This window comes from Branchiostoma lanceolatum, chromosome 7 (assembly GCF_035083965.1).
Source record: "Branchiostoma lanceolatum isolate klBraLanc5 chromosome 7, klBraLanc5.hap2, whole genome shotgun sequence".
Classification (NCBI taxonomy): Eukaryota; Metazoa; Chordata; class Leptocardii; order Amphioxiformes; family Branchiostomatidae; genus Branchiostoma; species Branchiostoma lanceolatum.
The window spans coordinates 6,486,685-6,497,850 of record NC_089728.1 but is presented as its reverse complement, the minus strand read 5'-3'; the positions used below and the strand labels follow the sequence as shown (position 1 = coordinate 6,497,850).

Here is an 11,166-nt window from a genome sequence, read left to right as displayed (position 1 = left end):
AGGCCTGGTGGAGGCTAAGTATTGTCCTTGATACTAGATGGTTCAACCTAGAAGTTGCAAGGTAATTTAAGTTGATGTTTCCCACAAAATGACGATGAATTTAACCTAGTGACTTTCTATGGTACTGCAGGTGACCTGATTCTGTTGTCTCTTGTTTTGAACACACTGTGGCCTGACTGCTTTTAAGCAAGAGGTCAAGCTTTTGGGCCCAGGGATAAGTGGTGTTTGTTCGAGCTGTAGTAACTTTAAGTTCCAAGGTATGAGCATTTTAGGGTTGATTCCCATCCGAAATGGCACACAAGAGATTTTTCGGTGAAAAAAATCAATCTGCAAATCTGAGACTCCATTGTGTGCAGACCTGAATTTTCTTTTAAAGGCATCCAGAGCATTTTATGAGGCTTAAAACTTGAATAGAAAAACTCCAATTTCTAGTCATTCCTACACAGTAAAGGAACAAAGATACAATGCCTTTGCGTGGTGAGAACTGATAGAAAATCCAAGCCCAAATAGACTTATCCCGACTGTCCATCACAATAAGCGGTTTGACCAATGAGAGAGTGACTGCATGTCCGTCAAATATTTGCATTTTTATGTTTTAATTTTGCATTTCTACGTTTTGACGCTACGAGATGGTATCGGTCTATTTACACTAGGTGTGTGAAACTAAAATATCACCATGTACCTTATTTTTCTGCCGCTTTTGAGCACTTTTGATAAGAAATCCGCACGCAAATGTGGTAAACAGTGGCATTAAATGTCAATTTCATAAAGATTACAGCAACTAGAATATTTCCAGTTTTCAAGCCTCATAAAATGCTCTGGGTGCCTTTAAAGTGGTCTCTTGCCTTTAGCCTGGTTACATAAAATATCAGTCATCAAAATTCTACGTATCAAATTATTTGTCATCCTGAATTCATTGCTAAGTGTTGTGACACATTTTTCATATAGTGCAGTTGAATGCTAGATTGCCTGTTTGTGGCCATTTTCAACCTAGTTTTGCCATACACCCAATGACTACAATGGAACAATCCAATGAACTTTTTTCCAAAACATTTCACAAGAAGGCATAATAAAAATAATAATAATAACGGTTTTTATTGGTCAGAAATTACCCGCAATGGCAGCCTTTCTAGCGCTGAATTGATGCAGGGTATTACAGGTTCACATAATACACAACATATATAATATCTTATCCACACTTGCATTTTGTGGAACTGTCGCAAGGGTCAGGGCGGCTGCCATTCGGCGCCACCAGGTGACCTCAATACGACTTTCCCCAACCGAAGTCAGGTACCCATTTACACCTGGGTGGAGTGAGGAAAGTCGTGTAAAGTGCCTTTCCCAAGGGCACAAGATCGGTGACATGACAGGATTCGAACTCGGGACCTCTTGGTTCTGAGTCAAACGCTCTGCCGTTGCGCCACACCACCCCGCATCTTTACACAGCGACACCTGTGCTGCATTGCAATGTGAACCAGTCAGAATTGCCTTGAGGAATGTTACAGATGGTCAGCGAAACGTTGGTTGAATAAATCTCTTGATTGTGTAAGAAAAGAGTCTTTTTATTCAGTGACTTACCAACCTGATGAAACTATTCATGGAAGAAAAAGTTTATTTACCATCAAGCTTTGCCGGCCCTACAAAATTTACCATTAAGCATTGCCAGAATTCCCCCATACAGACCCTCATTCATGTTCATGTTTAGGTCTTCAGAAATCTGAGAACGAAGAGATTAGATTAGCTTGACCCATTCACGTCACCTGATTCAAGGTTACAATTTTTCCATACGTGACAGCTATCATGGACTACTAAGTCACCACTTTTGTTCTGCATAGCTTCGACTGGCTAGGCTAGCAGACACGAGATTGAGAGGTCTCTGGTTCGATTCCCGGCATTCCTGGCCGGGCGCTGTGTCCTTGAGAAAGGCTTTCCTCACTCCACACAGGTGTAAAAATGGGTACCTGACTTCAGTTGGGGAGGTAAAAGACGGTGGACGGAGAGGGATGGGCTCCGCTTTCCAATGCCGTGCCCTAGACACAGATAGTTAACCTTTGCCCCTACAGCCTCAAAGACTATGTAACCTTTACCTTTATCCTGACATTTTATTCTGCATAATCATCAAACAACATTTACAGAGGCTCTAAGACTGAAAAGAAAAATTACAGTACAGTTAGCTTTCTCCAGCCTACAGCTGAGTTAAACTCACTGACAGACATTTGGCTTTCTCTGACCCTACATTTGGATAACTCCTCTATGTATAGCTATGACCTACTTCAAATAACACCAGGCAGGCAACGTGCCAGCTTAGTTTTGGGCAGCAGCAGGCAGCAATTTGGCCAAGGACAGGATCATGACTACCTAAGGTCAATGCACTAACAGAACTGTGTGCTACTGTTCGGCAGCGGTTAGTTGCAAGGACATCGACAGCAGTTCTACGGATATGTGAATAGCAGATGTCAGTGCTTTAGAAGAAGGGTTGTGGTTTAAAGCCGTGTGCCAAGTTCACCGGGCATATGATGGATGGACTTGACAGTGGCATTCCAGACAAGGTTGAGCCAAGCGGGGGACCTCCGCTTATTTTGCATGTTCGCGTTGGCAAGGGTCTGTTTTCAAAGGACAGTGTCTGGGACAGTCCGGGTCTTGTTTTGGAGGGGTCACCTTTCAGAGATACATGGATGGATGGAAATGCATCCTTGTGGCAGATTCATACATTATAATTTAATGTTATCAGTCTATTAATCATTTGACCAATCACAGAATACCTTGGGTTATCCAAGCCAGTGTGAGGTCTTGTTTTGGAGGGGTTCTTCTTTCAGAGATTACATGCATGGATGGAAACACATCTACATCCTTGTGGCAGATTCATAGGTAATCAGTCTATTAATCATTTGACCGATCACAGAATATGTTGGGTTATCCAATTGCAAGGATCTGTTTTCAAAGCCAGTGTATGGGACAGCCGGGGTCTTGTTTTGGCAGGTTTAATCTTTCAGAGGTACATAAAAGCACATTTTTATCATTGTGGCAGATTTATAATCTCCAAGCAGATGTAGAAAGGCAACAAAAAAAGAACTTTCCTCTTATGCAGATTAGAATTTATTACTGTCATTTTGACAGGAACTTTTGCAGCATATTGTCAATGTTTCTAATTTTAACATGATGGCTGTAACTCTCTTTCCACTAGACAGCGATCAGTGAACGACCAAAATTAGATTTGTGTGATTTCATACATGTACTTGGAATATGATGCAAGATGTAGAATACTACTGAAAAGACAACAAAACACAGAAAATGTTAAAAAATTCTTAGCTGTTGTACAGTCGAAAATTTGGGTAAGTCCAATTTTGTGCGAACTTGGAAATTACAGTAGCCTCCTGTGCAGGCCTCCTATAACGCGCGACATATATATTGGGGGAGGGGGGAGCTCTTATGCCGGCAAGTTGTGCAGCCGAGGGAGTTGTATAGTCGAGGGGTCCGCGCGCGGACCCCTCGACTATACAACTCCCTCGGCTGCACAACTTGCCGGCATAAGAGCTCCCCCCTCCCCCAATATATATGTCGCGCGTTATAGGAGGCCTGCACAGGAGGCTAGAAATTACAGTAACTGTTAAATTACTTGAAACTTGTTTCAGAGTGAAAAAAAATCCTTTTTATCCATGAAATTCGTTGAGCAATCTGCCGAATCTTCGGCCGCCTAGTGGTCGCAGCCTGTAGTGGAAAGGGCAGTGTCATCTGTTGGTCTCTCCCATTGAAAACTGTCCTTTCTGCGTCCGATACGAGATGAAAACTCTGATCTGTGCTGCTCCGGCCCTGCCGACGACACCTGCCAACTCCTGAACATGTGAAAAATGCAAGAAGATCACAGTCAGGACACAACGTTCGGATGAACCTGACTTCTGGGGAGACTCCCAGGTATGGGGTTAGAACATAGCTAACCCTCGTGGGGTCATAGGTCAATCAGTAAATTCAGTTCTGACAGGTCCTGACACTAGGAAAGTTAATTAACCTTTAGCACAGTGTTTGGCACCCCATTATCTATTGGTTACAGAGTTATATATATAAAACATCCGGAAATTCTTAGTTTAGAACATAGCCAACCCAAAGCTCAGTTCTCAGTCCAACTGGTCCAGACACTAGGAAATTTTATTAAAACAGTTGATACAAAACATCCAGAAATTCTTACATGAAGCAATATGAGCTTTACTTCCAAAGCTAGATAGGGCTCTGTTATATGTCAGTGAGGTAACTTAAGGTGTGTATGTCTTCATAGTTGAGTTCAGTCAACATCCTGTGCTGTCTGACCTTACTCTAACCAGTCTCCACTTATTAATTTTCCATTCAGCAGATGTTAGATTGTCATAGTTCTAAACATTCATCTTAAACTTTTCCTCCCATAACGAACTCTTCTTGAACTCAAGTTAATTGTTACACATGGAAATGATTTCTTTTATATCTTGGCAAACGTTCGCTTCCTGTGCAGCTGTCATATTGGCCTACTGCCTGTTTATTCACTTATGATTATGTGAAGGAAAATTCCAAAAAAAGGTCTCACACTTACTTTTTCGGAAGCCTGGCATATCCCATGTAAGCCTGTTAGGAAAAGAACTGTTTTAATGATACGTTCATGGCGTTAATCTTATTTAATTGTTATGTGAAGTTTTTAACCTTAGTGTGTAATTCAGCGCTCTTTAGCTCTGTCATGTACATGGAGATTGCACCATCAATCAATAAACAAGCACTATTGTTATCATATCTTATCTAACTTTTACTTTAGCAAACTGGGCAGATAGAGTCAAGTCAAGTCAATGTATGGCAAATAACATGGTACATATATCAACAACAACAGACTATTTATACTAGTGTACTAATCTAACATTACATAAGATAATGGAATTTCTATTGAAATGTTACATACTGTGAATAGTTTCATCAGGTTGGTTAATCACTGGATATATTCAAGGTTCTACAGTATCATACACATCCAAAAATCTGCCAACATTTTGGTACTGGTAGACAGTCATCCTGAGACCTTCCTCAGGGCAATAATGACTGGTTCTACTTCCCACTTCTTGACTGGATTAGCAGTAGAACCTGAGTCATTATTGCCCTGAGAAAGGTTGTAGAAATAATATTATTGAAACATCGACAGCTAATTGGTATAACTATAAGGTACAGGGAGGGATGGAGGAGAAGGGCCATGAACGCTCGTGAACTTGTCACAACCTGATGATGACGACGATGGTGATGATAGGTACAAAGAACCTTGAAACTATGTTTCGTACTGCAATCTAGCCCAGATGCCAGACCCCTGATCTATATACTAGTAATATCTACCGCATCTATAGTTCTCAGAGACTAACTCAGGGGTAGCCTCCATTTTGGCTCATAATAGTGACACTTTTGCTGATTTTTACTGGGTCGTTTGTGCATCTGCAGCCTGAGCCCGTGCAAAATGGTTACGAGCTGGCCCCACAAACGACCTAGTCCAAAAAGAAGTCATCAGCAAAAGTGTAGTATAAGCCTAAAAAAAGGCCCAGAGAGCCTGCTATGGAGGCTACTCAGGGGGGCCTCTTGTAGAATTTCATTGGGGGCAGGTTGGCCCTAGAGTCGAGGAATTGGCCTTTGTTGGCCCTGCAAACATTCTGGCATCCAGGCTAAAGAAAGAAAGTTAAACCCTCACTTTTAAACTTTGCAAGCAGCTGTTTAGCTTTGACCCCTCCTAGTCGTGGAAAGCACTGCAGTACCCTGTAAATAGTTGTCTCGACAGGGGGCGCTTTTTTCTTCTTCAGGAAGGGGTTTACACTGTGTCTGCTGTCTTCATTCACCTTGAAGAGAGTTGGAGAGAAAGAAGACCAATGTATGGCAACACAGAAAATGCAACATAACTGATAAAGCCAAATTGGTTGTTATTCTTGTATCATGTACTTCTAGTCATGCATTTAATCTTAAGACAATGCCCATCCAAAGGGCTAGGGTTCAAGCCCCACTCAGCATAAATGTTGGGGGTAGCAACTGTCCAGGATAGAAATTTGCTTGTTGGGATGGAAAAAACTCTACCCCATCTGTAAAAAAAACATGAATTTTATGACCTTTTGTAAGCTTACAATGACAGATTTCAGAACAAACATTAACAACATGGGCTCCCAAATAATGAGCGGGACGGAAAAACATGGAGACAACCCTGGTACTAGTGGTAGCAATCGTCTTTTCAGATGGTGATGTAAAGCGGTCTCCAGTATGGGAGAGCATCATCTTTCAAACCAATGCACGTACAAGAACCCAACACATATGAATTGAGAGTCTTGTTTCAATAAAAATATATTTTCTAGTTGCCAGGGAAGCAAACCTTCAAAACAGATACAGGTACTACATATATAAATGTATATTACCATGGCAACCAGCACCTGAGCTGCCTCGGACTGTGAACAGACAGGTAAGAGTTTCATGCCCAGCTCCAGCACCACAAACCTCTGCACGGCTGGGAAGTACTGGTCGGTCATGGCGGTCTTGTCTACCAGGATGACACCTCGGATGTACTCCACCTGAATTGGGAAACATATATATACATGTAATCTCGTCATCGTAAAAGTCTGCAGAATGCTAAATGAAGGCAGGTTTGCTACACTTGTCCATATCACTCTCTTTATTTGGTTCATCATCCCTGTCTCACAAGGGTTAGACGTGCTTGCACATACAGTACATACATGTACATGTATGTGACATTATCACATATCTATGCACAAATATGGTATAATGATTTGAGACTCTGGAAAAGCAAAAATACAAGAACATATATTTAGTTCAAAATCAAAAGAAAGCAGGTGGCAAATAGGCCTACCCGTCTCAGCTTGACAATTTTCTTCTTGAAAGTGTTTCCCTCGACCAGGTCCACTTCCGTGACGTACACCACAGCAGTCCTGTCACCTGTGTGGAAGTCCACCACTCCTAGGCCATCCTCTACAAGAATCTGAACTTTTCCTGTGGAGTTAAAAACACAGCTTGTGTTAGACTAGATGCCATGGGAAGGTTCTTAAAACATGCAAGGGAGTGAAAAAGGCAATATACATGTACAGATAAATGTTAATTTTGTTATGGTATTGTTCACTACTACACGTACATCATGTTTCAGACATTCAAGTGTCAATAAAAGCAATAAAACCTTTGTTGCATTACTTGTGACACATTTTCAAAGTAGCTATGTTAAGAATTGGGTTCATTGCAACTTTTCAAAGCTTGAAACTGTGTTGGCAGGTTTTGGTGACATTGTTTATTATTTAATGTTGTGCACTCAAAACCTTTTCTTTGCGCCTGAATGTTAAGGTTAGGTCACCTTAATTGACCCAAAATTGAATTTCCAGCCCTGTATACTGGTAGGGGCCCTACCAGTTTCCTGACAACTGTGAAAAAAAACACAGGTCATCAGGCCGTGCAAAAACTTGATACTATTACATCAAGAAACAATGTCACATACCATGGGGCCCAAAATCGACCTTGACCTTCATCTTCTCGACACCTACCAACATACCAAATATCATCATAATGATAATCCAACCAGAGATTCTTGAGTTATGCAGACTACAACAATCCGGAAACACACACAGACACACTTACACACAGACACACCCAAAACAATATCTCCATTTTTCATGGAGACAATATTTTGAGAGGAAAGGAAACAATGGGAAGAAAACATAAGAGAAACTTGGACAGGAATGAGTCTAAAAAAAGTCACAAACAGCAGTAGGTAGAGGAAAATAATATCTGGATAGAAGTTAGTGCACAGGTCGATGACCTGACATCCAAGGCCACAGCATCTACATGTAGGTCATTTCAGGTGAAGTGGGTACCATCTGGGATAGCTTTGATTTAGCGCCCAGGAAAGCTACGAAATACACAACAGTGAAGGCTACCTAACCTCAATCTTCTCCCCAACATGACCTGGGGGCAGAAGATCAGTAAAAGTTAAAGAAGATAGAGAAGAAGGACGGATAGAAGTAAGAAAGGAATAGAATGGCTACCATATAGCCTTATTAAGGTCCCATCTTCTCTAGAATCAGTCTGTTTACAAGGCCAAGGACACCGTAAAGTTCAATAATATTGTCCCCATTGGTGTTAACGTGAAGATTCAGCCCAAATTTTGGCCATTAGCCCTCTGATTGGCTACTATATTCAAGGCTGTGGAGAACATCTAACCAGAAGGCTGGCCACATTATGGCTGAATAGTCTAATACAGAATGAGTGGCTGACTTTTGTGTGGGGTAGGGACCATTGGACTAGCCTGGAGTCCAGCCTTCTTAGCTTTAGTCCGCTACCCAAGGTCTGCTCCTCGCGGAGCTTGGGTACCAGACTAAAGCTAAGAAGGCTGGACTCCTGGCAACCATTGGCCTGACTCATGTAAGTTACTAAAGAGGAGGATACTAGGTCATTTAAAATGTTTTAAGGTGAACTTGGGGGTAAAGCAAGATGACCAGTTTTACTACCAGTAGTGATGAATGACTTTCAACTTTTGCCAGGACCTTATAATTAGGCACAAAACTAAATCTAGGAAGATGGTGCAGGTCATTCCAGGTGAAGGAGAAGCATTTCCTTATCTCCAAGCAGATCTTCCAGTGGCAAAATTGTTTTGTCAGTCCAGAAAACCACCCCATTGCTCCCAGGGCTTGCAAAATGTGACGATTTTGCCTTTCTAAATCTGCTTAGAGGTACATGTAAGTATTTTCCCATAAAATCAGCCATGGTTTTTAAATTGATTTCTCCATAAATGCCAAATTGCATGGAGTTTTGCAGCAAGGATAATGAATATGGACTTAAATCTAAAGAAGGTCAATAGAAGATGGTGCAGGTCATTTAAGGTGAAGTTGAACGACTCCTTGGATGTGAAGTAGTGGTGAATGATTTTCAACTCAGCTGTTTTGCCCTGGGCACTTCCATCATTGTCTAACATTAGATGTGTGAATGGCTTCAGTCTTGTTGGGGTTGGGACCTTAGGAATGACCTTAAACTAAAGAAGATGGTACGGCCTACTACAGGTCATTTCTGGTGAAGCTCAGACATGTTCCCACGATGGATAACCAGCAGTGATGAACGACCTGTCAGCTCTGGGCACCATGTCGTGTCAAACAACAAAAATGTGAATAAATGGTCCTGACGGGGTTCAAGCGACCTTAGGAACGAACTTAAACTAAAGAAGACGGTAGAGGCCATTTCAGGCGAAGGACATGCTTGTGTGTTTATTTTCCCATACCTTTACCTTCACCTTACCTGATTGAATCGCGCTTATAGCAGCCACCCGTATCCGGTCAGCCCCTGCATGTAGGTTAGGGCCATAAAAGTCCCGGACAGCGGGAGTTTGCATTATACAGACTTAGGGGGTTAGAGCTGTGTACCTAAACAAATTTTAGGTACAGGTACAGGTACATGGGTTTTGATTTTCAATATGGCCAAAATCATGTTTGAACTGATAACAAGATAATATTTAATTGTGCTAGTTATTATTTTTATGAAAATTTGACTCGAGACTTTCAAATCAAATTTGTTTTTCTGTGCTGCACCAAGTATAGATCATGGCTTCTGTCCACTGCGGCAGTAATTTCATGGTAATTTTTATATCTGTCAAAGTGGCTGTCCCCTGACCTGTTATCCTAGTCAGGCTTGAACTCATTAGTACCGGTACAGTACCAGTACACCAGGGTTCAGGTATTTTGGACCTGTACCTAGTAATTGATTATACCGGTACACAGCTCTATTAACAGACTATACCTTCACCTTGTCCCATCCTCATCTTGAATGTCGGGGAATATGGTAGCCTGACTAAGTCAAGCTTCTAGCAGCCCTTCCACTGACTGGTCAGGCCTAATCTCCAAGCAGATCTATATATATCAGTGGCAAAGACACACGTACAGTATCGGAAGGGCGAAAGCAGTATTATTGGCCACTGGTGCTGCTTTTGCCCTTTAGATACTGTCATTGCCACCGATAGATCTGCTTGGAGATTAGGTCAGGCCCCTATTGGAGCTCCAATCAGCCCCCGACAGCGACAGATTGTTGTAACACAGGTTAGGGAATATGGTAGCTTCCAGCACCAAAACACACATCGAAATCAGCCTGGGCTGTCAAACTGGGTCCTCTATGAATCAAATGTAAAATTTCATGGGTTATCAGGCAGGGAGGCAAACTAAATACAAACCTTTGATTTTCTGTATCTCTACTTTACTTTTTGATTCCCATTCCTAACCCAGGGTAGCGAGTGTGGAAGCCTCTGTAGTAATCGAATGGCACCCAGGCTAATTAAGACATTGCTTGTGCACTAGAAAAACAGAAAAGTACCCATGTGATTGTGACCAAGAACTGAGGTCTGATGAGTTGAAGAAAACTGCTTTTGTTTTGAAAACAAACTCCCCCCTTTCTTCAGCTTCCTGGAAAAAGTGAGGTACCCCAGGGCTAGGCTATTGGTTTGGGCTACCTCATTAGGCTATCCTTTCTGGGCCCCAAGCATGTATGTGTGTATAGGTCTGTATGTTTGTAATGTGTGTAGTGTATGCTACACACATCACCCAGTTCATCTGCGAGCGATGCAGGCGAGCATGTCTCCAGGATAGGACTGTTCAGCCATCAGAGGGCCTGCCCTTCCCACTAATCCTCGACGACAGGGAATGAGCCCAGAAAAAGTGTATGCTGATTGCTACCGCCAACACACACACACAAACACACACACACACCCCATCCTCCTATCAACATCATCACCCATTTTTTTCCTCAAGAAAATTCAATTAGAGGCCAAACACCCATGCATAGCCTTGGGGCCCAGCAAGGGTAGCCTGCTAAGGTAACGCACCCCGCTAGCCAAGCCCACCTTTTCTGGGAACCCTCTCTAGATCTGCTCTGCATACTTGCCTTGCAGTCCTTTGACCAGAGCAGACCCTCTCCATTTCTCACTGACGATGATGAACCCTGGCGGTACTTTGGCCCCCGCTCTGACGGGGGTACTCTGAGTGATCTGAGACTCCGGAAAACACGAAGAGTTCGGCGGAGTTGAGGGTAGTCCGGCCATTTTTGGGATTCAAACCGAGCGCCAATGACCTCCGACCTTTGGCGGGAAAATTTCCTGACTTTTTTGTCATTAGTAAATTTTATATTTACTTTAACCATTGAAAAGTATACTAATTT

General features: G+C 42.3%; 1 protein-coding gene across 1 annotated transcript; it reads right to left on the bottom strand.

Annotated features, from left to right (window-relative positions):
- Window positions 1–3,089: 3,089 nt before the first annotated feature.
- On the bottom strand, window positions 3,090–11,091 carry LOC136438882 (Fanconi anemia core complex-associated protein 24-like). Its single transcript, XM_066433902.1, has 7 exons — window positions 10,894–11,091; window positions 6,839–6,978; window positions 6,390–6,542; window positions 5,681–5,825; window positions 4,559–4,590; window positions 3,606–3,833; window positions 3,090–3,371 (listed from the first exon to the last, which is right to left on the bottom strand). Exons 1-6 carry the CDS (start codon window positions 11,048–11,050, stop codon window positions 3,729–3,731), a joined length of 732 nt encoding a protein of 243 aa, XP_066289999.1. The 5' UTR covers window positions 11,051–11,091; the 3' UTR covers window positions 3,090–3,371; window positions 3,606–3,728.
- Between the last annotated feature and the right edge of the window lie 75 nt (window positions 11,092–11,166).